Here is a 27,909-nt window from a genome sequence, read left to right on the forward strand (position 1 = left end):
GAGACTATGTCTGCTGATACATCACTTTCCTGTTCTGCAGTTTGCATCACACTTTTGATGTAGCATTTCCTGCCACATTTGCTTTCTTGAGAATAATGAGTTGCTTGGTTCTGCCATATGTCATTGGTAAATTTTGAAATATATGTTTAAATAAGATTTTGTGTGCTGTAGTGTACAGTAGCTACAGTACTAACAGTAATTAATTACTGTTGGGAAAGGTCCTTGAAGATACAAACTCTTTTTTCTAACTTCCCTGCTAAGCTGTTTGGGCAATACAGGTAAGAGTGCAATTTGGTTTTCAGTTCCTCACATTTCTATTTTGAGAACAAGAGCCTCAAAAGAAACACCTCAGCTTCAGGTACTCCTTAGAACAATCACAATTTTTTGAGTAAGTTGAGACTGTAAAACATTGCTACAGTATCTGTGAAAGCTGTTCTTTCTCCTCCTTATCACAGCGTGGGAGTCTGATGTAGATTGACAAGCAGTCTTTTGACCAGGAGCAGTAATATTACCACATATGTACTGTCCTCAAACTCTCTAACAGTTGCATACTAGTTAGATTTCTATAATTAGCTGCCCTGCAACCTACTAAACAAATGTAGTGTTGTGTCTGTACATGAGTGATAGGAGATGAAATGAATGTATAACTCTATCACTAACTATATAAAAAAAGCATTAATCAAGTTACAATGGAGAGTCTGGACCATTGAGCACATTATAAATGCATCTGTCACTGATACTCAGCTGTACCTTCCTGAGCAAAGTAAAAGCTAACTCTCTTTGTAGACAGATACCCTTTTGGCCAGGATACTGCTAATGGTATTTTTATTGTCCTGTTTAGCAATGAGCTTTACTTAAGTCAGCATCCCATGTTTCTCAGGCTAAACACCTGTGAAGACCATTGCCTTGTTTCCTGGAGGCCTCTGTTTAAATTCCTGTGATCATGAAATGAAGAGTTAATTTAACATGGAAAATGTAATAGTGGTTTGAAAGAGGAAGTTCTTGTTGATTAGGCATCGTCTGCAGGTTTGTGTGTTCGGAGCAGCAACATGTTACCAGGAAGTAAATGAATCATTAATTGAATCATTAAAAAAAAAAAAAGGCATGTAGAGAAGATGCAGAGCTGAGCTTCCTCTTAAATTTGAAAAAGATACAAAATTCTTCCTTTTCACTTGCTACTGAAAAAAGTCCCACTGAACTGTTTTTCCTAAGTTCATGCTAACTTGAGCATAGGCAAAGAATTTAGACACTTTAACTCTTTGGCATTGTGTTTGCAGACAAAGTGAAATTATTTCTCCATTCTCAGTGCATTTATTTTTGAAAGATTTATGTGTATTTAGACTTTACATTATGTGAAGAATATACATTAAATGGAAGCCTTTTCATTTTGGTGAATGATTTTGATAAATGAAGCAGTAGACACTCATATGTTTTCACAGAAATCTGTCTCGCACTCGCACTTCTCCTGGGCTTGAGGAGTGTGAGGCTGATGACTCCAAAGTGCAGAATCTGCCTGAAAGAGATTTCTATTTCTGCTTCATCTCAAACCTCTGTTAGCTAATGCTGCCTTTATCTAATTGTCATTACTGCTAGCCCAATACTTTTTTTTCTTAGGATCTTTTGTGATCTGATTCTTTAATTTTCCTCCTTTACCTGAAGTTTAAAGGATTAATGATAGAGCCTTTTAGTTTCCTTTTTTTTCTTCTTAGCTCATGTCACAGTGCCGTTTTCTATTCTGAGTTCTGTATCTTCCTCAAAGTGCTGTATTAAAATAGCTTTCCTTTTATCTGCTCATTATGTGAAAGTTTGCCATTTGTGTCTCAATCCAAAATAGGACAAACAACAACTGTTGTTATAGAATTAATAAGCTTTTCCTTGCATAAATGTCATAATCACACACCTAATACAGCAGAAGTTGTAATAATAAGTCTCCGATTTCTTATGATCAATACAGAAATATTTTTGTAAGAAATACCACTTCTAGTATTTTATTATAAATTAGATTTGTCCCTTGTAAAGAAATATGTGGGCATTTTCTCTTTTTTCCTTCCTCCTCCCTTCACATTCTATCAGATCATTTGGGCAACTTTTTATCCTGCTTCTTTAGAATGTACCTTTTTATATAAATGCAACATGACAATTTCTAGTGGTAGTGGACAAAAGTAGCAAAATGACATGCTGTTGCCTTAAAGGGTGTTATTTTCTGTGTTTCTATTTAGCTAAGACAGCTTGACAGTTAAAAATCTAATCTTCTTCAACTTGTAGATTCAAGATGCTGCAAGTCAAGGCTTGAAATTTGTTGGAATTATACCCCAGTACCATTCCCAAAAGAACTGCCTTGTCAGCACCTCCCTGACACCTGCCAGTAACAACTCTGTGCAATCAAGAGATAATAAAAATGTTTCAAATTACCCTGAGGATCATGCTTCACTGGATGGCGAGAAAATAGACAGCACTGATGGATGCAGTACTCCAACACAGAGTGAGCGAAGCGCTGACCAATGCTCCACATCCAGAGAGGGCTGTACAGGTGAAGGACAGGCTACTGAAGAGCTGAATTCCAGGTCTGTGAAGGGAAGTGAAGAACAGTCTCAGCATGAAAACCTGAGTGTGAGAGAAGCAGCAGACAAGACAAATGGACTTGCCGAGAATGAAATGCCAGCACGATGTTTAAAACCACTTACTGGCAGTAAGTATTGCAGTGACCTCTTGTACATAAAAGGCAAGTTAAAATTGCCTCAATTATGTTCCCAGCTCCTTTGGGAGGTGGGGATGCAGGGGGGACATTGCCACTGAGGTAGGGAAGAAAAGATGCCCCAAATGAGCCACTTAACCTGATTTCAGCATGGTCACTCAGTTCACAACAGCTGAGCAGGAGTCAGATGGCAAAGGAAGAGATGATATAAGCAGGTGCAGCTTTGTTGTGGCCCATGTGTATGCTTGAGTGTGAAGACTTATTTTTGTCTGCTGTTCAGCTGAATTGGTTCATTTCTGTATTTGTTGCCATACCCTGAGAGCTCTTGATCTTTGTGTGCTTTTTGTGTGTTTGAATAAAAAGCCCTGTTAACCTGCCTGACAAGCTTTTGCAGCCATAGAAGGAATAATTCACAAAAGACTTAGCATAGTTAGTCCCTTTGTAGCAGGTGAACAGATAGCTGGAATTAAACCACCTTAGGAGCAGCATGAATATATGTGATCTAGACTCTAAAGTCTCCTAGTATCCTACATTCAGTGTGGGGGTCAGTGCTCCAGTCAGAATTGTAAGAACTGGAAAAGAGCAGTTATTTTTGTTAATGAACATGTTTGCTAAGTCATAATAAAATTTTTGTAATGGGGCTCATAATAATTTGGCTTCTAGTTACTTTTATTTTTTTTAAAATTTTACCCATATACTAGTTTTATTTCTTTCATTTCTTTGACATATTTTTCCTTAGGTGGGCTTTCCAGTTTTTAAATGTCATTTTATGCCATCAAAGACCACAAGTCTCAGCTGAGATCTAAAATACCCTCCTTAAGGTGTTTGTTGCTCAAAAGTTACTTCCATAGCAGGAACTGTAGTTCAAAATAGGATGTAGACCAGAGCAATTTAGAAAACTAAAAGGAAAAATATTCTTGCTCCTTTTCCAGTTTAAGCCTCAAAATACATTTCTTTTCTATGTTTGTTTAAATCCAAGAAAACCATGTTTACACTCATTTCTCTTACTGCTTTCCTTAATTTCTTTACGGGCTACAGATCTATGTGGGGGGAATGTAGGTGGAATTTCTAAAGCTGGTACTGTCCTTGACTTTAATTTATCCCTATTCTCTAGACTTTTCATGGATTCAGTCAAACAATCCTACCCCTTTGGGAATGGCCTGTATAGGACCCAGAATGACTTTGCATTGTACTCCTTGGATTATTGTCTTGGTTTCCGTTGCAGTTTGGTGTAGTTAGCTTTTGGACCCAATTTACATCACACTCTAGTAACTTCCAACATAATTTCTTCATTTTTCTGGGCAAGGGGGTGCCCAGATAGGGTCAAAGCTTAGCTGTTGTTTGAACAATCCCTTCTTGAGCCTTAGAGGTGGGTTGTCCCAACACCATAATTTTATGCATAAAACCTCTCTTAGTTTTATAGTTAAAAATTAGTTATCTGCAAGTCTAGCCAGATCAGTTCTTTCTCTTTTTTATATGCTATCTTTGAGAGAGTTAACTTAGAAAGTTTAATCATCTCTTTGATGCTATTCCTCTCCTTACTGAACACTGAAATTCTGCTACAAGTCATAGCATTCTTAATATTTCAGCATAATGTGAAGCTGATCACCAGCTGATCAGTCTTCCCAGCTTTTGTCTGTAACACCCCAAGATTGCTGCTGTTTTGCCAGAAAAGAGGGTTTATTTTAAAAATAGCTTCCTCAGTTATCTTTCTTTGAGTGCTTTTTAGCTTTATTTTTCATGCATTTTTTTAATTGCTGTTATGCAAATACTTTCCAAGACTGAAGGTCTGAGAAAGCAGTTTTATGTGATTGCTCATCTAAAGTACAATTTTTCCAAATCCTGTACAACACTGCTGATTTCTTTATTACTCTTGAATGAATTTTTGTTATTACAGCACTCCCTTTTCCTCCCATGGAAAATGTATTTCAGTTTTTGGCACCAGTTCTCCATCCTTCCTTGGGAGTGTGAAGATTGAAAGCATCAGGTGATTGGGTTTTTTTCCCTAAGTATTCCATGGGAAGTTACCACTCTTGAACTGCTTCTCCCCTACATGAAACTTCAGGAAAAAAATTAATATTCCTTACTATTTGTGAGATCTTAAATACGTTTTTTATTTTAGGTTTTATACTATTCAAATGTTACTTTTATGCTTCTTCACTTGATTCCTGAATGTTTTGTAGTGCTCATTCACTTCCCCGATTTTTAAAAGGCTTTTCAACACAATGTTGAAAAATATTTGCCTGTGAACAAGGCACAGATCTTCCAATAGTATGTCCAAAAGTGCTGTGTTCCTTAGAACCAAACTGAAGAGTGTCTTTGGCCCTGCTTGAGGATTTGGGGTCACTGGTGAAAACTGTTGTCAGTAGTGACTTGGGTTAGACAGCACCCTAGGCCATGTTGTCCAGGGGTGGGGCAGTCACAACTTCACTGAGCAATCTGTTCCAGGGCCTCACCACCCTTACCGTGAAGAATTTCTCTCTAATATCTAATTTAACCTTGCCTTCTTTCAGTCTGTAGTCATCACCCCATGTCCTATCACTACATGCCTGGTACAAAGTCTCTCTTCAGCTCTCTTGTAGGCTCCCTTCAGGTACTGGAAGGTTGCTCTGAGGTCTTTCCAGACTGAACAGCCCAAATTTTCTCAGCTTTTCCTCATAGGAAGGATGCCTCATTCCTCTATTCATCTTTATGGCTTCCTCTGGACCCATTGCAAATGTTCTTCCTGTGCTGGGAGCCCAGAGCTGGATGCAGTGCTCCAGTGGGGTCTCACCAGAGCAGAGTAGGGGGGCAGAGTCCCCTCCTTGCCCCTGCTGGCCACTCTGCCTTGGATGCAGCCCAGGATAGGGTTGGATCTCAGGGCTGTGAACACACATTGCTGGGTCGTGTCCAGCTTCTCATATCAGTGTCTCAGTATGCACCAGAAAGATCTTTTCCAACAAAGGACTCTTCAGGGGGTCAGAATCCAAATTATGAGAGAAGCATTCTGTGTGTGCTTTTCTGAGGTAGGATTGTCATAATTTCATTCTTTCTAAACAAGTGGTGAACAGCAAGAGGATTCACATGAACGTTTATTCCTTTCTACTCTATTTAAAATATAGTTCATGTCTGAGATCATTAGGTCTCTTTTCATGTTGGTTATGAGCTTCCAGCTCTTCTCTTCCAGTGCTCCCAGCCTGTTTCTGAGCATCTCCCTTCTGATAACTTTTTCAGTTTACACACTGCTTCTTGCTCAGTGATGTTTGCTAGAGAGCAATCTTAACATTTCTCTTGACATCTCTTTCTTTACTTTTGCTTGAGGTTAGAACCTAATAGCTTGGAAACAAGAGGAGCTTATTGAGTGAAGGTATTTAATTTAAAGTCTTTACCTTTCATATTAACATATTTGGGGAGAATTTTTGGCATTTGGAAGTCAATAGAAATTCTACCGTTGATTTCCATGTTCATTAATAAGTAAAATAATAATATCCAAAATTTTCTATTGATTATTTTAAATATGGTTATACCCTTCTGAGAAGAATATCTGCTTTTAAAGTTGATTGCAGTTTAGGGCTGTGAAAGCTCAGCTTTGCTGTCAGCAAGGACTTTTTTTCCTGTAGTAACTGCTCCTAAAATATACTGGAGGAGACATGGAAAAGAGTCTAGAAGATGTGCTAATTTTTAAGACCCTTCACAATTCCATTTTTAAAATTCATTTGCTGTTGTGTTAATGTCTCACCTTGGCTCAGATCCAGAGTAAATCAACAAAGCAGCTACCAGAGTCTCTACATGAATGATTCATTGCATTTTCTTGAGATGAGACTGCCATTGGCTTTTTCCATGCTTTTGTGTTATCAAAACGGAGTTATTTAATACTTTAATGGCCATGATCTACAGAATGCAGTTCCTTCTAAATTTGCAGTAAGATTTCATGTTTGAGCTGATGATTCCCATAGAGGAATGTTGCATTAGTATTCAGGTATTACCGTCTTTAAATGTTTTATTATCAACAGTGAATCCATTGTGAATAAGAAATGCTGTAAAAGCAAGCAAAATACTGTATTGGGTCTTGAGAGAGTCCTGCTGTGCTGGACTGCAGAAGTGTGTTAAGGAGATAACCACATCCCAAAGAATATTTTGCTGTTGCACAATGTAATTAGGCAGGGGCAAACAGTGGGTTCTGCATTGTTTTGGTTGAAATTTTATGATACAGTTGTTGCATTATTCTATTTTTTTACTCTTTGATAGAAGCAGAGATCTTCACTCTCTTCAACAAGCCCCAAACCCCACAAAAATGCAGCCAGTATTATACAGTGACTATCCCTATGAGGATCTCCAGGAATGGGCAGACTGTCAACAGCTTAGAAGCAAATTGGCTGGAGCACATGACAGATCACTTCAGGAAAGGAGGCTCGCTGGTAAACGCCATCTTCAGCCTTGGAATGGTAAATGGTATGGAAATTACAGAAAGCATTATGCTGTGATTACTTTCCTTTCTTCTCTAATGGAGGTCATTATCTTTGAAGAGAAGTTATTTGGGAGGTGCTTTAATACGGACTTGGGGTAGATTTAAATTAGATCAACCTCTTTGTGAAATGGAATGAAAGTACAGAAAAATATTTTGGCATTTGAATAAGGAAAACAGATCATGTATTTTTATAAATGTACTAGAGATGAAGAGATGATTTTGTAATTGCAGAAATATACAGAGTTAATAAACAGTACCAAGTAAAGTGAATTAAACTAATAAGATTGCAAAACAGATGACATAAATAGAAGGGTGACTTTGCTGTCCAGCCAGACACTGCATCTGGCTCTAATTGCAGGCCGGTGTAAGGATTCGAGTTTTGTCTGGCCAACAAGAAATCAATTAATTCTCTTGCAGAGACCCTTTCCACCTGGATGGCACACTGTTTTACAAAATTGTCTTCTATGTTTGTTTCATCTTACCTATGAGTGATGGATAAATGTCTGTTTTAATTTTAAGAAGATTAAAAATCCTCGATTTTGCATGTTGTGGAAGAGTGGCAGTGGCCCAGCTTAGAACTGTAGCCAGTCTGTACCACACTCGTGGCCATTGTGGCTTTGAAGGCAAGCCTGTTGTACAGAGAAAAACTTGGGTGCATAGATCCAGGAGACATTACCAAGGAGCCATGAGAGCAATTCAAGGGAAGTACTTGGACAAAAAATGTTGAGGTTGCAGCTGGATTAATTTTATTGGAAAATTATGTGACTGGTATCCTTTATAGTTAAAGTGCTTATGGCTGAATCATTTGCCTCATTTTGGTTTGTTTTGCATTTTTCAGAAGGACTGTGGTAACCCAGAGATTGCGCATTCCTACTAAGATTAGTTGGTTTATGCATCAAAATCATAGAGGAGCTGCTTCCAGAGCATCTTCTTACTGTTGGTCTGAATTCCAGAACCCAAGATAAAAAACAGGAATATGACTCAGTTCTGGTAAAAGTCAATCAGGAAATTTACAGGCAATCCTAATTTTTCATTTTACAAACAAGTAGCAAAAAAAGGGAAGGTCTAAAGTTCAGCTGGTGGAATGCTTTCACACAGCTTCCTGGAAAGCCTTGTAATTGCTAGTTAACTTGCTTAAAAACAAATGGTCATTTACTTTATGTATATAAATTGCACAGAGGCAAAGCTAATTGGCTCTATCAGGCTCAGTTATCAGACTCAGTCGGTTTTTTTAATAAAATCTGCTGGTCAGTTCACTCTAAAATGTTTTAAACACAGCATTTTTCTGTTATTTAAACTTTTAGAGTTCATTTACATAGCAGAGCCCTGTGGGAGGTTCATGTACTTGGATACCAGAGTGAGCAGTGCTGGATAACTGCCTGTGGACATAGATAAAATAGGCTTGAATACTGGCAATAAAGTTTCAATGCAAACAGGACAACAAATTATGTAAAAGTGGACAGATTCAGGATTAAGTTAGATTAGTGATTGAAGAAGAGCAATTAATAAACATTTTTATTAGCATTTTAGAGTTACAGGAGGAATAAGTTGAAATCAAAAAGCTGAAACAAGGTTTCTGAAAGTGTATGATGCTGTTAGACTAAGAGTGTCTCTAAGTTGCTATTAATTGCATTTAAAATGTTTTATCATTTAAATCCTAAGTTTTTTCTATGCTGCAGAGAAATGGAACAGCTTTGTCACTCATATGCCAGTCAGTATCAAACAACACTGGGTAGGGACAAGAGGAGAAGTAGGGGTCTGAGGGCTTCTCAGCTCCTTACTTTTTTCTAGACTTCTATGGCAGCCTGTCCAGCTCTTCATATCTAGTCTTATTCACTAAGTAATCCTCTTCCAAATTAAGGTAGTATCAGCATACTTTCTTTAATTTGCTATATCACATTTCTTTGTTCTGGGGGCTGTTTTTCTTTTTGGCTTAAAGTATGAATTCATTATTTTGCTTATTAGACTTAAAAGCAGGGTTATTATCTTCTTCTTTTCCCCCTTGTCCTTGGAATACCCAATGAAGTGAAGATTTCCAGATTGTCAGTAATCATAAATCTGTTTCTTCCTTCTGCTAACAGTTTAATAATTAGTCTTTAAAGGAGTTTTAAAGTTCACGGGTACCAATTGTTTCTTTTTGCTTATTGTACCAGATAATTATAAACAGAAATATAACACAATTGCTGATCACAATATGTAAATCATGCAGAGTTACGCCATATATTAAATGTATTCAGATTTTGCTGGTAAGTTAGAAACAGTAGCCTGCTTGGTCCTTGAATGTTCTCATGTGGGCAGATAATAGTTTTTTATTTAAATTTGCACCTCAGTTCGTTGCTGGTGTTTTTCATCCAGCTCATATAATTGATAATTCTGCCTGTAGAGGCAGGTGTAAACTGATCCTGCCTAGTGATCTAAAGTGACCATAGGAATTCACCCTTGCCCTCTTCTAGTGAGAATGGAGTCTGTAGCAGCAAGCTGCAGATTGATACCAAATGGAAAGGAAGTAACAGGTGGGTCTTCTTCTTTCCTGTAGCAGCAAGTCTCCAGTCAGCGCTGTGAGAAGGCAGGAAGAGTCAAACCTCTTCAAGGTTGTATTTTGATGTCTTAACAGAGTAATCACAAGCCTGTTCATCCTCAGTTGTTTTGAACTGCAGCTCTTAAAGTGCCTAGCATTTTTGTGTTTGTTGTACCATTCTGTCTGTGAATTTTCTGCCTTTCAAACCTAGAAAAAGGCAGCCAACCAGCCAGAAAACACTGACAGTACTTAAACACAAAGCAAATGAAACAAAACGTGACTTTCTTGGAAGAAGAAAGTAGTCAGATTTTTAAGAGGGTCCGATTGATTGTCTCTGTCATCTGTCTCTGACAGAGATGAGCCGGCAATGCCTTTGACCGATTATTGTCACCTTAGCCACAGAAGTACTGGGATTTTTATCATCCATATGGAATTATTTTCTCTATGTGTGCTGAAGGTGAAAAGATTCAGAAGGGGGGAGGAATGCAAATACAAAGCAGAGGCAGACATTCAGGTCACGTGCCCCATAAAGCCACAGAGAGCTAGTTTTCCTCATTGAGAGCAACAGCAGCCTAAAGGTTAGTTTTCCTCGATAAGGAGAATTTGTAGTTCAAAGACAACAGGAGGAAAATTGTTGCCTGCCAAGACAGCTGTCATGGTAAAGTAAGTAATCTTTTCCCATATACCTCCTGTAAATCAGAAGCAAGAACATCAAAATACATTTTTGTCAATCGAGCTACATCAAATATTTATACAACCCAGTGAAAACAGCTTTTTGTGCACAGTAGGAAACCTTAATAAAAGATGCAGTGGTAATGGAACATTTTCAGAGGAAGGACATTGATTGTAACCTCTACTTTCAGAGCCTTTTCTTTAAGAAAGAGTGAAAAGATTGGGAAATTCAAGAGTTGAGATTGGGAAGTGATACTACAAACAGCAAATTCAAAATGTTCTGGTTTATTGGCATTTCTTACTGTGCTATTGCAAATGGATGAATATTTGGAATTTCTAACAAACTTTTTAACTTACACCATGTTCCAGGAGCTGAATCTTGAAACAGGAGATTAACAAAGGAGACTATAACTGCATCAGAATCAGGAAATATTGTATATAGCAAGCAGTGAAAACTGGAAAGACCATCTAAACCTTTAGATGAGTGATCTTTGTAGGCAGGTTAGGTAACATCCAGCTGAATAAATGTATCTGTAAAGTCTGCCTGCAGGAATCTGTATGTGAGTTGTCACCCTAAAGTGCCAATATAATCAATGGAAATCTAGGCTTGGACTGATACAGTCAGTAGGATTTGTGCTGTGATCCACCTCATCCTACATGAGGATATGCAAAAAAGACCAGATACATCTAGATAAGACTGAGATACCTGGTGCTTCCTTTGCCTTAGTCTTCACAGACACAGGCAAAGGTTGCACCTATCTGTAAAAAAAAAAGGCCAAAAAGGGACAAACCTGGGACCTACAGGATGATCAGCCTCAACTTGTTTCTGGCTGGATCACTGAGTAGGTCCTCTTGGAACTCGTGGACACATGAAGGAGAGGACAGTGATTGGGGACATTCAGCATGGATTTAACAAGAGTAGAACGTACTTGAAACTGATTGTCCTCTGTGATAAAATAACAATTTGTGGGTGAAGAGAAAGCAGTAGATGTCATTTTGGGTGAATTCCTCAAGGGAGTTGGCAGTGGCTCCTACAATATCTTTGTATCCAAGCTCGGACCATGCAGTCTGGGTGGGTAGAAATCTGGTTACATGGCTAGACTCAGAGGGTTGTGGTTAAGAGGTCACAGTTTACCTGGAGTAAAAGGTGAAGTACCACAAAGATCTCTCCTGGGGCTTATTGTGTTTAACAATTTTATCAGTGATGCAAGGAGGCAACAAGGCTTGCTTTTGTCAAAATTGTGGATGATCTCATACTCAGGAGTCAGCTGATGTGCCTCAAAACTGGACTGCTGTCCAGAGGAACCTGGGCAGGCTGGAAAAACATGACAGCAGGAGCTGTTTGAAATTCCATGAGGACAAATGTCCTGCCTCTGGGAAGGGAGAGGCTTTTTCACTAATCCAGGCTGGCTGGGTAGCAGCTCTGTTGAAAGGTCCAGGGGAATTTTAGTAGGCAGCAAGCTGAAGATGAACCAGCTCTTGAGAGAGTTAGTTGAGCCTGGAGAAAGGACAGCATTGGGGGACCTTACAGTGCCTGGCAGTGCCTATGAGAAGAAAATCACAAAGGTGTATCCAGGCCCTTGATTGTGGTGTGTGGTAGGAGGATTGGAAAAAATATACATAAATTGGAATAAGAGACGTCCTTTTTGGATATTAAAAACCACTTTCTTATCATGAAAACATCACTGTCTGGAAAAGGCAGCCCAGGAAGTTGTGCCATCTCCATTCTTGGAGATTTTGAAGATGCAGCTGGATAAAGCCATGAGCAGTATGGTCTGCAGTTGTATTGAACTTGCTTTGAGCATGTGGTTGGACTGGAGACCTCCTGGAGGTCTCCATCCAGCTGAATTATTCTATGAGTCTGTGTGACTGTCAGCTTAAGTTGCTCTTAGATCTAGAGGCCTGTGTGATAAAGGTACTGCAGACTCAGTGCATCTGGCTGTTTCTTTGCCCTTCCACACCTCTGTGTAAGAGATTCCCTGAAATCCTGCTGATCCTGACAGCATAGCATGGGTTTTAAGTGCTTTTTCTTCAAAACATGACCCTGCTATCTTTCTCTCTGCTGCATTCTCCTCTCCATTATTCTCAGTATTCAAATGCTTCACATGCAAAGGAATTAATGATCCAATTATTCTTTCCTGTGCCTCTCTTTTTCTCTGGAAGTGTAGTACATGACCTGTAAAAGGTAAAAGGTGTGAGATGTGAGAATTGGCAGGTGTGCATTCATGGCATGAATGTTTAAAACACTGTGACACAACTGGTAGAGAGAGGAGGTTGGTTCTGGTTGAGAGGGAGATCTCAGTGATTGTCATGAACCAGTTTCTGTAGAGTTTTTCACCAGCATCACTCTGTTGAACAGACACTGTTCTTTACATTTGCAGCTGTCTTTCCATCATCCTTTTCCCCTTCCAGTTTTCTCATTTTCCATGGGTTTTTTTACTAGCAAAAAAACCCATTAAAAAAATCAATGGATTGTATGATTGATGGATGTAGCCTTCAGCAGTAATCATTGTACTTCCAACAAAGAAGCAAAATCTAAGAATCTTTTAGGTTGTAAAAGACCTTTAGAATCACAAGTCCAGCCATAAACTCAGCACTGCCAAGTGAAGTTTCTGCTGCCTGTAGGGTCTCCCGAGCTCAGCTATTGGTTTCTAAAACATTGCATATGTGCCATCATACTCACATATGTGGAGGCTGTGAATTGCATGAGTGGAATGTTCAGCAGAGTGAAACATAAAGGATGATTTACGAGTGAGTGTAAACACACGCCTGCTGATTGTGTTGTGATCGCTTATTAATTAGCTGGCAAACACGGGGCGGGGGGAAGAGCTCAAGCTGCAGTTGTGCCAACAGTGTGACACTGAATTTCATTAAGGGAATTCACAATAGAGGAGCAGTGCACTGGTGCTGTATAAACCTGCCCTGGCAAGATCTGGATGTCTGTGTCTAGTAGGGATCTGCTTTCAGTCTTAGGTGCTGTCCTGTCATCCCTGCTTTGGAAAATTAAAGGACTATTTGTACATTAGCATCCTGAAATAGATTTGGATATGGGTTTAGGTGTTGGAATGTGATATTTCACGGAAATTGAGTTGGTTCCCCCTTTGTAGTGTCAGGTCTAACGAAGTACTGCTTTTGAATGAAATCCAGTAATTAAATCTTGGACCCTTTGATATGTGGCAAGCTTGCTGTCCCTGTGTTTTCAAACCTGTAACCCATCTACTTAGTGATCTGGCCTGTTATTTCACAACAAAAACGTCTGTTCTTCTCATTTGGATGAGAAATCTGTCTGGATGACAGGAGTTACTGCTTTGTAGTCCAGCTCATCCACCTTGGAGCAATGTGTAATCCTGGCTTGCTGAAGTGTTGAGGAGTCTTTGAGTCTCTTTATTTTAAAAAGCGTTGCAGGAAACCTGCCTGTGGAAACAGTGTGAAAGTAGACAGAGTACTTTTCTTCTTGGTTCAGTCTCCCAGAAGAATCTCAAGGATAATCCCTAGTAAGTGGTTTACAGCTTTTTTACATCACAAGGGAACCAAAAAAAAAAAGCTGTTTTAGTTTAGAGACAAGTATTTGCATCTCCTGACTTGCAACTTAATGACTCGACTGCAACAGCAGCAAAAGAGGATAAGGGACTATGCAAATAGAAACAGAGGGGCTGTGCATTGACACCTGCAGCAGCAGTCTTGCTGCAGTGTGTGTGTGTGTGTAGACATAAGCCTCCAGATGTAGGAGTCTGGTCTTTTCTTGGGCTTTGCCTGCAACAAATTTGTTATTTCCAGATAATAAATTGAATTTAGATCATATAATGACATTGGAAGATGTTGACTGAGATTGTGTCTGCAAGAGGTAAGAAGCCTCTTAATCCTCTTCACTGCTTCCTTTGTGGAAATTGTTTCTGAGTTTGATATATGTTTTCTCTTGGAGGCAGCAATTCCTTCCTGCTGGCATTTCTTGACCTTGTAACATTCACCAGGAAAGCAGGATGACCCTGATGAAACACCTAAGCAGGCTTATCCAGAAAACTCCCCTGTCAGTTCAAGAATCTGTCAGTTTGGCATGTGTGACTGCATTTCAAACACATGTATTATACCAGTTCAAGGAATATAGTGTTGCTAGAAATGTAAGGAAACTATCATGCAAAATACAACATTTGGGGGAGGGAATAAGCAAGGTCTTATAATCAGTCATACAGGGTAGATATATTGTTCATATTAGAAAGGCTGAAAAAGACACTTTTTGACAATGTGAGAAAAGTTTTCTCTGTTTGTAAAGAGCACAGTCCTGCTTATTTACAGTTTCCCTAAACATAATTCTGTTGTTCCATCAATCAGCTTATTTTAGCAAAGAAAGATAAGGTTGGGGGTTTTTTCAGTTCGGTTTCTGTTCTGTCATGGAGCTGACAAAACCTAAGTTCTGGTATATGGGAGTGATTGCTGGTTATGGAGTATGTGGCTGAGTTAAAGGAGAAAGTGCTGCTCAAGTAACTTTCTAAGAGGATGTGTTGTCTGAAAAAAGGCTGAACGTGTAGGGAATGCAAATGAGAACAGAGGCACTAAACCAGATGGTCAAAATGCCTTCATAAATTGATTAAATAGTTATGAATGTATCTTTTCTTTCACACTGTTCAGATATGCCAGATCATCCTTAGTCTGTGTAGATCACTGCATCTGCAGTGGCTGATCCATATGCAGGGTTCGGACTTGTGTGAATGAATGGATATAGTCACAAGTATCGATATCATAAATATCATAAAAATAAATCAGTATACCTTCAAAACCCCTTGAAAATAACATGTTGACATAAGACATGGTTTTTAGTGTGTTTACACCTTCAAGTAGATGAGCAGTACTGCTGAACTGAGGACTGAATCACTTTTGCCTGCTCAGAATGGGAGAGCTGTGCTTTCTGATGGCAAAGGAGTAACAGATTGGACAGCAAGGCTTGCCATTAGGGAGTAGGATTGCTCTTAAAACTCCTAGAGATACAAGTCTTATTCATTTAATAGAGCTAGATTATCAGAGAATGTCAATGAAGTTTATAGTAACATCCTTGGGAGAATATGTTGTTAATAAATTCATATGCCTCACTACACACAGAGTGTCTTCTATGAAGCTTACAGGCAGCCCTGTGTTTTCACAGATTCTTTACACGGGACAATGGATGGAGTATTTCTCTTCGAAGATTTTGCTGTGGAAGACAGTAAAACCACGCAGGGCTACGATGCAATTGTGGTAGAGCAGTGGACTGTCTTGAAGGTATGTGTACAGTCTTTCTTCTTTGACTTTTTTTTGTAAATCAAAACACTCCAAGACTGTGAGACAGACTCTCGTGTACTGATCTGTGCTGCAACAGTACCAGCCAGGCAGCAAAAGTGAAGGGATGCAATGTTAACAGTAATGCCAGTTCCCCACACTCTGGGTTTGTACACACTTTGGATCTCAACCTCCTGTTGTTTTTGGAGGGTAGGAAATATGAGTGACTGTGAGCAATGAAACTCAGGGCTATCTGTCTCAAAATTACAGATGTCTGCTAGATTAACTGCACCGGGAATCTCCATTGGTTGTCAGGGCAACATGATCACACAAGTCATTGTAGCATCGCAGTTCTAAAAAGGGCAGCCCCTTTAGGTAGGCAGGCTTAGCTGCAGCAGGAAGGCATGGAGAGCTGCCTGGGCTCTGTTTGTCCTCCTTCATATGCTGAAAAAACTGCGTATTCTGGGTAGGCCCCTATAGACAAACCACAACTTGGCCTTCTGCAGGTCCAGGTGCCCACACAGATCAGTAGAAGCACTGCTTAGGCCAGATTGGTCAGTACCGGTCTTCCACAGCAAGTTTTATACACACAATACTTCTGTGTTTGAAAAGCTGGGCTTAAATTCTTTGTGACTTGAAGCAAAAAGAACATGGGAGGTTGGGGGAAGAAGTAGTTGTATAGCTTTTAGAAGGTGTTTTTTTTTTTTGTTCTCTCTGATGTTTGCTATAAATAGGTGCTGTGTCTCTATAAAGGCAATACCTGATCATTTCACTTGGAATGTATTGTAAAGGGTGTAAAATCCTCAGACAAATAATCCCTCCTTTTGGCACACACATGCCAGAAGACCAGATTAAGGGAAAATGGAACAGATGCTAGAGTAAGTGTGTAAAATTCCAAGAGACTAAGATTAAGAGCTTTGTTAGTAGATGATGGTTTTGTAGTGCAGCAAGCAATGGCCAAATAGTAATGGCTACAAACAACTTGCAGAGTTGCAGAGTTAACAAGCTGCCTTAATAGCAGCTTTTCTTGTTGCTGATGTGTGTCTGAAAAATGATTCCTTTATTGCATTAAATGCTATTCCATTTATGACAGACTTGACTGTAAATTCTTGTTCATTTTTAGGGTCAAATTGCATTGTTGCCACTCAGGAACAAGGTTTTGGGGTAATGACAGATGGTTTCATGAGTGCATTAGGTCAGGGCTGATCAAGAAGGCAAATGTTAAGAAGCATTAATGTTAACCATGTGTTTTAAACTGTTAGGAAATGAATAGAGGTTGAAACAGCAAGTATATACTACTTCATACTACTGTGTAAGCTGTGTTTGACAGCACCTTATTTCAGAAGGCTGTATTAGCTCAGTAATCATTCAGAGAAGAGAGCGGGCATGGTCAGTGACACAGCTTCCATATTAGGAAGACTTTACATATGTGTCCTTTTACCCTGGAAAAGAGAAGAGTTGCAGGGAATGGAATGGGTAGAGAGCTCCTAAAACATGGGAAAGAAGTTAATAGGGATTGTTTGCCATCTCTTCCAGTATAAGAACTGAGTGCCAAATGGTGCTGGTCAGAGCCAGGTGCAAAGCAAACAAAAGAGAGAGATTTCAGATAATTATTTATGCGGCAGATCTGTGGAACTCCTTTCTGGACAAGGTTGTGCGTCCAGGAAGTTTAGAGGATCTTGTGTTCACACAAGCATTTTAATTCAGATCAGGAGTGCCTTTTTGAAGTGAACCCACTGATCCATCTTTAGTGTGGCTCACTTCACCTCACAGAATGGTCCCCCAATGCACAAACTGGATTTCTTTCGCTAGAAACGAAACCAGACACACTAAGTACGCAAAATATTTGGGGCATGCTTGACCTAACGCATATTACTTTTCCTTAACCATCACTTACAGCCATTTTGGTAATAGCTTTCTGAGTTATAAATGGATTCCTGGCCAGAGCCAGTTTGGCTGTCAAGCAACCAATCCAAGGCTCTCCATCTCAGTAGGATATTGTAACAAAGTCAGGCATTATCTGTGTGGGCACAGGACAGCTTCTGTCAAGCTCATGACAAGGACAATGGGAATCCTGTGTTGGCAGGTGCTGACCAGAACACCAGGACTCAGCAAAAGAGTATTTTCTAGCAGCGCCCTTTGAAGTGTTAGTGGCCTCGAAGGTGGAGTATCATTTGCTTTCAATTCTAGCAATTCCATGCTGGAGAGCACAGCTGGTCAACAGATTAAGGAACGAACCTCCCAATGCCATCTGGTGTGTCAGGAGATGCTGTAGTGGTACACATCATGTCTTTGTGAGGGCTAATGCTGAGAATCTCCTGTTCCAGACATAATATTTGGGATGTGCAATTTCAGAAACTGACTGATAGCATATACAGAGCTTGTCAGTGTGATCAGATTATTCTCTGCTGTAATTAAAAATTTGGATACTGGGTTTTCCCTGGCAGTTTTGCTCTTCTGAAATCAAGCACGGCTGTTTTGTGGGCATTATGAAAATGTTCCTCACCAAGCTGAAAGAGGAAGAATATGGGGAAGAAAAAGCTTTCTGAAGAAGAATGTTGAGGCATTAGGGAAGTCTTGCAAAGGTCTTACCAATTTAGAGAAAGAGCAGAGCTGGCCTCTGGTCTTGGTTTTCTCCTCCTGCATCTTGAATAACTTTGCCATGATATATCTTGCCTCATGCTTCCTGAGGCATGATAGGTGTAGGTAGGTAAAGTCATGGAATCAGTGAAGGACTGGGAGCTGGGGCATCTGTAGGCGCTTGCACAGTGTCATACCCAGAAGACCAAGTGTTAAACCTTGTTGGAATTCACCTTTATTTACTATCAACATGGAATAATGCAGTGGCAGAGGAAGGGACTGTAAAATGGGGAAGGAGACAGAATTCAGTGTTGACAGAAGATGTCCAAGAGGCAGTAAAGGCTTCTTTCTGTTATGAGTTTTACAAAGTATGTTTGTTACAGAGATAGTTATGGAGCAGTGGAATGACTCATTATGTAGAAGATTGGGGGTTTTTTTGGTGTACATTCAGCTCTGGTCTACATTAACATTTTCTGTTTGTTACTTCCATTTCTGCCAAGGCAATGGAAGAAGCCCTGATGGGTAGCATGACATAAATGTATATAATGGATCTTTATTTTAAATTTGTATCAGATTTGGTTATCTGGATGAGCTTTGGAGTTACTCAGTTGTGGTCTGAACTGAATGTAAATGTATTGTGCTGTACTAATTAGGAAGAAGAAACAAACAAAAGAATCCCAGCCACAACAGAAGAAAGCTTTTTTAGAAAGGAAGACATGTAGCATGTATCGATGCCCTTTAGAAAGAAAACCTCTCTAAATGAAAAGGTAAAGGGTTGCTGTTTAAGCATTAACACAAAAGAGAGGGGTTGGCACACCTCTTAGCAGGGAAAGTGCTGCCTTTTTAATTGCTAAAGCTAATAGAGAAAACAAGCTGAACAGTGTGATGCACTCAGTATGTGTGTAAAATGTCAGTTTGTAGAGGATGTAAAGCTCGCAGCTGTCACAGTATGTGGTCCCGCCAAGCAGCAGACAGGATGTAATAGCTCTGAGTAATTTAACTCTTTCTTCTCAAAAGTAGAGCTGTGGTATCCTCTCCAAATGACCACAGGACTTGTTATGACAAAATAATCCACTCATTCTTATCACTTTAACTCTAAAAATGTCAGGACGTATTATTTCCACTGCAGTCCCTGAGAACTGGCCCTAAAACTTGTTTGATGGTTTTAATTCTGCTTGTGTAGGCAAATGTGGGTAGACAGTTCTGATTAATCAGAGCCTGCATGATTTCCATCTCCCCAACTCTAAATCTGTCACCTTCCCTTCCCCATTACCCAAGACAAAATAGCTAATACTGTCTTTAAAATAGATTGCTAAAACATTTATTTTAGATTGCTGCATTGTGCTGCCTTCGAAGCTCTGTTCATTTTGAAAACATCGTCCTTAATTTACACATATTTTCTCATTGAAAATCTTGAGCTTCTGATTCATCATTTTGTATTTGCTGCTATGCCATACCTTTGGTGTACTGACATGAACTAAAATCTCAGATATATTGTGGTGCTGCCATATATTGTGGTGTTGCCCTTTCCCTGGCAGACTTGAATGGGGTCAGTCTCCATCGTAGACATGGTAAACCTTTTAAAGTGCGACATAACAAAAGATTTAAAAATTATCTCTGCTGAGCCTATGTTGCAAGTTGCCTTAATGTAAGCCTTGAAACAAATTCTCTGGAAATAAGGATTTGATTTGTCTGTAGATCTGATTTAGGTCATATGTCAGTTAAGCCATGTTCTGCTGTCTCTGGCCACTAGAGAAAGGCATGGCCAGGTCAGCCAAGGAGCTGATGGCAATGGGCATGAAAAGCCCAGGGGAATCGTGTGTATGACCCTCTTTACCGCTCAAAGGACAGATGTGCTGCCTGGGCAAAAGATTTCAGCAGTGTCTGTTGCTGAATTCTTGTTGCTTTTTAAGAAGAGCTGAACAAAAACCTTCAGGAGCCTCTTATCTTCCAATATTTTTAAATTAATTCTTATTTCTTTCCTTTATAGAAGGTATGAAAGCCACATATACACATACATACAAATATATTTTTCTGCTGAACTCAGTAGACATAGGTTTAAAATTAATTAAAATCCATTGAGTTCAATTGATTGAGTTCCATAATCTTTTCATTGGTTTTGATGATTAATGTAGTAACAGAATCTAACAATATGAACTTGGAATGTCCCTGATAATTTCTTGTGGTTCTGGTAGCATTGAACATCTAACAAGGTGAATGCTTCTGCCATGTGAATAAAGGGCACTTGAAGTAAAGAGACTGAAAATTCAGCACAGTATGGATTAAAAAATCCTTCCCAGCTGTCACAGTTTTCTAAGAATTAATTCTCTGCTCACCCAGAAAACCTGCAAGAGAAAAGCGAGCATCCCAAATCTAAACTTCCCACTTAAGAACAAGCTGAGAAAAAGTATTTCAGTCCTCTTTTACACTTCCTATAAAACCATGCAGGGCACGTGTTTCTTTTGCTCAGTAGCTGTCTCCAGCCAGGCAGTAGTGCCCTGGGTGGTGCATCTGTGTGAGCATATTGAGGGGTGTGGGAGTGGGTGCAGGGAGCCCAGAGGCCACACACAGAGCCCGCCTGTGGGCGAGGGGCAGCGCAGCGCTCGCCTTCCTGCTGTGTGAGCCACTGGCAGTGCAGGGTCTAGGCTTCAGCTGCAGTGCTTGCATGGAAATAGATCATTGCTCATATAACTGGGGAGTGGTGCACAAAGCCTTTTGGGAAAAGCCACATGTTGTTTGGGAATCAATTATAACCAAAGGGAATTGTGTTGGGGAGGCTGCCTGGGGATGATTAAGCTGCGTGTGTAGGGCACACTGGAATATATAAGTTCTCAAGTAGTGGTTTTCTGTGTTGTATTTTCCCCCCAGAGAATTGATGGGCAAACAGTAAAATCAGTGCTCGCCTTAAGGTACACTTCAAGTGTTGCAGGAATTGTGAAAGTAAAAATGCCAGAATCATTGAAGAAACTGTACTGATGGATTGCTAGATCACGTGTATTTTTTGTGTTTCATGGACAGTTACGTGGAGTTGTTTCATCATTTGTACATTTTCTGTGCAGTGGTGAGTTCAACACATCTCATAGGATGTCTCCTGTGTGGAGACCCCTCTGTGTCAAGACATTCACGTTGTCCAGCTTTTGCTGCTGACCCTGTGCTTCTATAAATGCAGAATTGTGTTGCTGTGCAAATGTACTTCTATGTTACAGGTGCAGGCAGTATCAGGAGCACTCTGATATTTCTGTTAGTTTATATACATGCTAGAAAACAGGATTTGCACCCACAGAAGTCACTGAGAGAAGCAGGCATTGTGGGCACGGAAGGGTTTTTTGGTTGTTGTTTTCATTTTACCCTAGATATGGAGCCAGCTGTGAATGGTACTCAGCAGTACCATTTTTCCCTGTGTGTGTACTGTGTTCTTTTCCCTGTGTGTGTACTGAAATTGTGACTGGGTACATCTGAATTGCAGAAACACTGTTAACACAATGCTGCCTAATATAGTGTTACAGCATTACTATATTCTCCAAAATATTTCACATTGCAGGAATTCACATATATATTAGTAATTGTAAATAACTCTAAATTACATATGGCCAGAATATTGAGGGAAAAGCCTGCCTGTGGATTTATTTATTACTCTTTTTTTCCCCATTACCTTTCCAGTGAGGTCCCCATTTGGCAGCTGCTATTTGTTGGTCAGTGACCCACCTGCTTCCCAAAGCTACTGGTGGTTTCCAAGGATGCAGGAGCCATCCCACAGCCCCCTGCTCCACAGCTAATGGATGTGTAGCAAGTGTCTGCCAGCAACATGCTGTGGTGTGTTACACATGGAGATTCAGGAGCAGCTCAGTACTAGAGGAACAAAGTCCAACTTTTTTATTGCTGAAGCATTTGTGAAACTTCCCTTTTGCTTCCAATAAATATTTTTAATGGTCTAATACTGTTACACTGTCAGCAGAAATTATCTGTTGGAAGAAGTCTGAAAAGGAAAAAGGCAAATAATTCACAAATTTAGAGCTTGAATTTAGTCCCCATGTCAGCTGTGTTACTGCAAACATAAAACGTTTGCAGCACACTTTTGTTGTGTCATTCTTGCACAGTCCAGGTATTCAATTTCTCTTATTGCATTTTCTTTCTTTTCCACTAAGGTGCAAGTCCTGCTTTTGCCACTTCCCTTTCCTCCCTTCAGTGTCCAGGGACAGAAAAGCTTTGGCTTTGGCAGAGCTGGGGACTGGTAGCCAGCCTTGGCTGGGGGTGCATGGTGCCGCCCTCGTGGCATCCCTCTGTTTTTTGTAAGGAGCTGGGTTTGAATGCAGTGCCCATTTGCTGCAACAAACAGTAGGTTACACTTTCAAAGCAACTTGGTTTTTTTTTTTACTTCCCATCCTCTTTGCCATCTGTCAGTAAATTTTGGTACGCAGTCTGTTAGGATTTGCTGATAAAGGTTTTATTAAGATTTATTTAATGGGATTTTCAATCTACTACTCTTTAATCCATGTTGGAAAAAAATATTAAATAGTGACAATCCATAGCTGCCTTGTAACAAAATCACATTGACTTAGCCCAGGAAAGAATGATTTCTGAAGCACTTCTGTCTCACAAGAGCTTAGTAGTTGTCTTGTTTATTATCTTGCTGTGGTTAAAATTGCCGCAGTAGGGGGGGGAAAGAAAAGAAAAATTGTTAATGCAGTTGTTTGTGTGGCTTGCCCTAGATATTTTTCTTATCCTTTTTTTTATCTTTTTTTTTTTTCCCTCCTAATGAGCAGAAGCAACTGTGAAAGGAAAAAATGCTGGAAACAAACAATACACCCACAAATAAAAAGAATTCTTTTCATGTGATGCAAGTCAAGGGAAAATCCTAGCTCAATATGCTCTGGCTTCTTGACACTCAAGGTGTGATCAGAGATTACTTATCATCCACAGGAGAGTGGGAAGCAAGTTAATTAAAATTTTCCACCCTTTCAGTGAATGAAATGTCTCCCAGTTTGAGATGCATTGTTTGAACACTTCTTTTTCAGGAGAGCTCTGGCACGGTTTTTTCCTACTTCTACTGGTGTTCAAATCCAGTATTTGCTAGTTAGAAAAGAGCATTTTTGCACTTTTATTTGAGGGAGTGGTGTGCTTGAAATTTCATTTCTGTTGTCTCTAATAATAGTAGATAAAATAATTACTGTATTAAATGTAAAACGAATACAAGATTACTCTTTTCCTCTGTACCCATCCCCCAGTATATTGTTTGTTTAGAAGCATTTTTGCTTTTTAAAACATTTAATATGACACCAATTAAAGGTCTGTATAACTGTGACTCCTGCTGGCACACAAGTTCCACTCGTGGGATAGAATTACAGCTGATGATTCAGGAGGGGGAGGGAGAATAATTTCATGTGGTCTTAAAAAAAGCTTCAATTATCTGTATTTGCAAGTCAGGAGTTTGAAGGCCATGTGGATTAACCTGTTTATTTTGGAGTGACTCCTTCCTCTTGTCTGTCATCTTCAAACTCAGCCAATTATTGGGAATAGTCTGTTCCCCAAGGACCTGGAGATGAGGTGCAGTGTCTGACTCCAGTGAAGTGTCCTGGTGTTGGAGGGAGCTTGTTAAAGGGCCTGAGGAGCTCAGAGGAGGGAACACCTCTGCATCATGTACACACCTCCTGCCTCCAGACAGCCCAACAGGCACACTGGAGTGCTGGGTACCAGCACATGGAAAAAATAAGAGGTCGTCTTTTTGTAACAGCTGTGTAGAACTCTTTAAATAGGTTGGCTGGTTTTGATTTTTTTAAACTGCCAGATTAAAAAAAAATTTAAAAAAGGTTTTTTAGGCCTAATTGACTTAAATTTATTTTCTGGTAACTTACCCTTTTGGATGTCCTTACCTGCTTGTTTCCTTTCTGCACCACTGGGTTGGGAAATACACCATCATCTGCTGCAGATGATGCTTAATCCTGACAAGTCAGACAGGTCCCAAGCCAGCCCTGTTTTGCTGCTCAGAGCCTGCAGGGACAGGGGGCTGTGGCAGGAGTGATGGCATGTCCCTGAAACAATTTGGCTTCTACAGCAGCCAAATGAGCTCTGCGTGGTATTGATGTCCTTCCTCATTGCCATAATCTCCCTCTGATTTCTGACATTTGTTGCACATCCTGATGCAAGAAGAAGGTTCTTCCTGCTAATCACCCACCTCAGGCAATGAATTCAAAATAGAAATCCTCTTTACAACACAAGATGTTCCTTAGGGCACAGACAAGCTCTGCTGTGCCAGTCTTTCCTGATCTGCTTCCCTCCTCTAAATGAGTGAGCTCCTTCTGGTTTTTCCTCTGCAAACACTGTTTGATGGAGGGAATGTTTTAGACAGGTCCTTTTATGTGGCACCTCATGAAGAGCTTGTGATGGTAGCTGCTCTGACCTTACTCTTAATCATTGTGTTGCATATTTTCATCTTTATTTTTTGAAGGCATTGTTGACCAATCTCATAAATCCCAGTGTGTTATTAATACATCTTTTTGTGACATCTTAAAGGCATCTAGATATGTCATGATTTTTTTATTACCCTTGGACACTCACTCTATTTTAAAAACTGGAAAGAGTGCACAAATATCCCTCTTCCAGAGGGAAATGAGAGTCAAAGGATACTCTGAATCTACCATGATCACAGCTGCAGGATGAGTCCTGATGGCTCCAGTGGACACAAGGGCTGTGTGGTATTGCCCCCCTCTTGCAGGGTGTCTCATTCCTCTCCCAGAGTCACAAATTCAGTTTGTACAGGGTGATGGTTTAAAGTAGCACTACCTCACTAAGCCCCCACAAGCCTCTGTTACAGAAGTAACATTAGTAGTGTTCTCATGCAGGCACTTTCTGGGGTAAAGATTTAAAACATTTTCCTTTTAAGCAGGACTGATACAGCTTCTTCAGCTATTTGCACTTGTAGTCATGATCGGGTTTTTAATAGGTATAGTCAGGCAGCCATTCAGTTATAAAGATATAAGTGACCTAAATTACATTTGTTAGAAGAAAGGAACAGCTGAGATTGGAATTCACTAAAATACCTTGAAATAACTACAGCAGGATTTGGATTAGTTCTGATCAAATGACTGTTTCATTACTGTGGAAAAATGGATTTTTTGGAGCTGCAAAACTATTGTGCCTTCCCCAGTGTTGCGAATTGGCAGTTAAAACTCCTTACGTGCACGTGAAACCAGTGTAAGTGCCTGAGCTTTTTGGCAAATGTAATTGTTATTCCAATCAAATTTAGTTATATTTGTAGAGACTAGTAGTTACCATTTGTCTGCTTTGTGTTTATTAAAATTAAAAACCAGTAAATATGCTGTAGCATCTATTCATTAAATTACTGGCAGTCTTGGCAATTACACACCTCACTGGAATAATCTTTGTTGAAACCACCAGTGGTCCTTTCTGCGTGGATTGTAAGGTCTGCCATTTAGTTGAAAGGGAAAGAGCAAGGCTCTGCTGGGTAGATGTGCAGCAGGAGCCAGACTCCTGCACTGAAAGCCAAAGCTTTTCGTCTCCCCCACAGATATCCTGATTCAAAATAAGAAGGCAGCAATGTGTATTTGTGAGTGATAAAAGGAACAGGCTCGTACTTATATTTTTTGTTGCTGCTGTTGGATATTTTCCTTTTGATCCATCATGGTAGAGCAACACGACTGATTTCAGTGCAGATACTCAGGATTAACTGAAGCTTAGACAAGTGCAGAATCCGAGCAAAGGAATACTGTCATTTTTTAACTACTTGAGCATAATTTTTCTCAGGAGGAGATAATTGATAACATACAATGAATTTATCCTGTTCAGATCTGGAACGATCTAAAGCTAGATGGATGAGTCAGGCAGTGTAAGAACAAGATCACAGATGTTTACCATTTTAAACAAACTCCTTTAACAGTTTGGGATGTATGGGCGGTCGATCATTTGTCTCATGTTTTTGAACATTTTCCTTCCTGCCTAGCTGAACATAAAACATGACCCACTTTGGTGCAAAACCCCTTTTTTCCTCTGAGAAAATGCGTACATGTATTTTTTCTTGGGTTTTTTTTTGGAGTCAAGCTGAATGTCACACTCCAAGTGATGATGCCAACTGTTGCTTTTCCTTCCCCAGGGAGTTGAAGTGCAGACAGATTACGTTCCGCTGCTGAATTCCCTTGCCATGTACGGCTGGCAGCTGACGTGTGTGCTTCCCACTCCCATTGTGAAGACAAACAGGTAGGGAGGGGTGGGTGCTGCCGTTTGGCCAGGGAAGTTGCTGTACAAGCACCACAGTCTGCACAAGCAGTTCCCTGTGCAGTCAGTGTGGATTTCCTTGCAAAGCCTGCTGCAGCTGTTCTCGGGGTTTTCCGAGCCTCACAAGCCACATGTGCCAGGAAGCACATGTCTGGTGGGCAGAAAGACTACAAGGTGGCAATGTGGTTTCTGCATGAATTTTCTGGGTGTTGTTTCTGCAGCTCTCTAAACTCTGTGACTGTAAAATTCCTGCTCTGGATCTTCCAGTAACGTCCCTTTAGAGCAAAGGCAAAATGTGTGTAATGTTTGGAGTGAGATGTTGTCTAGCTGAAGAAAAGTAATTTTATTCTTAATAGATGTCTGTCTAATGCTGCTGATACAGTCTAGCTGAGCAGAACCCTGTGAGATTAGTGTGTCACTGCTTGAGTAGCCTTGTGTGCAGGTACAATAATTCTGTGTCTACTTTGCTATTATTTATATTCTGAGTTTTAAAATATAAATGCAAATCACTTTATTTAAAATAATCTTCCTAACTGGTGAAAAACAATCATACCACCTGTTAATCATGAAGATGGTGCTTTCTGAGTTTTCACTAGTCAGGAATATATTTGTTTTTATATATACACCACTATAATCAGTTGTGATTTTTTAATCTTAATTAATATGCCCAGCTCTTTGTGAGATTTGGATGAAGACTACTCCTACACAGAAAAACCTAAAAAGTAAAAGGCCATCTGTGTTGAAGGAGAAACTGTATTTAAGTTTTACATAAATGTTTAAAGGTAAGAATGAATAGAAAATCACAGTTATGATTTGTAATCCCTGACTCTTAAAAGATATATATATATATATATAATTTTCTTTCAGCTTTCTGTATCCCACTAATACCTTGAGTAACAGAGGTCAGTGCAAAGGGCACCCACCTGGTGGTTCCTCCTGCCATGCTGCAGACCTACAGGGAGCACGCCTCCCCGTTCCAGATCAGTGCCCCTGGAGGGGGGGAAGGAACAAAGTCTCCAGTGTTGCTGAGACACTGGGGCTCTTGGGTTTCTTCCTTTTTGTTCTAAACAATTTATTCTGTGTTTACACACTAATGCTAAAACATTCAGCAAAACTGTGTCATAGGCTGACAGGCTCTATCAGTCTGAACATTCCCGTCTCCCTGCCCCCCAAAATACCAGGCTGCTCACAGACACTAGGGACAGGCATTGTGAGGATCATTCTTCATTTTGTTCTTCTTTGACCTGCAGAAATAAGTGACTGAGATGGATTTTCGCTTTGAATGATGCTGGATGTGAATTTAATTCATTCTCTGGAGTGTGCATTTGTTTCTTTTCAGGGAGGGGAATTTATCTACAAAGCAAATTGTATTTCTTCAGAGACCTTCTTTGCCCCAGAAAGCAAAGAAGAAAGAATCTAAGGTAAATAACCTTGAGTTTCTGGTTTTTTTGGGTTTCACTGGTGGTATTTTTATATTGAAATTGATTTCCCATAGAAACAAAATAGCCTATTCAATGT

At 39.9% G+C, this 27,909-nt stretch overlaps 1 protein-coding gene across 1 annotated transcript in view; it reads left to right on the forward strand.

Moving 5' to 3' along the window:
* The window catches only part of RFTN1 (raftlin, lipid raft linker 1), a 96,048-nt gene that overhangs the window by 62,110 nt on the left and 6,029 nt on the right, over positions 1–27,909 (forward strand). Inside the window, exons 5-9 of the mRNA XM_084220926.1 lie at positions 2,266–2,689; positions 6,923–7,126; positions 15,470–15,585; positions 26,270–26,373; positions 27,731–27,812. Of these exons, the coding sequence (XP_084077052.1) occupies positions 2,266–2,689; positions 6,923–7,126; positions 15,470–15,585; positions 26,270–26,373; positions 27,731–27,812 (930 nt within the window). The remainder of the gene's footprint in view (positions 1–2,265; positions 2,690–6,922; positions 7,127–15,469; positions 15,586–26,269; positions 26,374–27,730; positions 27,813–27,909) is intronic.

The sequence above is a fragment of the Fringilla coelebs genome (genome assembly GCF_963513975.1).
Source record: "Fringilla coelebs genome assembly, chromosome: 1".
Taxonomy (NCBI): domain Eukaryota; kingdom Metazoa; phylum Chordata; class Aves; order Passeriformes; family Fringillidae; genus Fringilla; species Fringilla coelebs.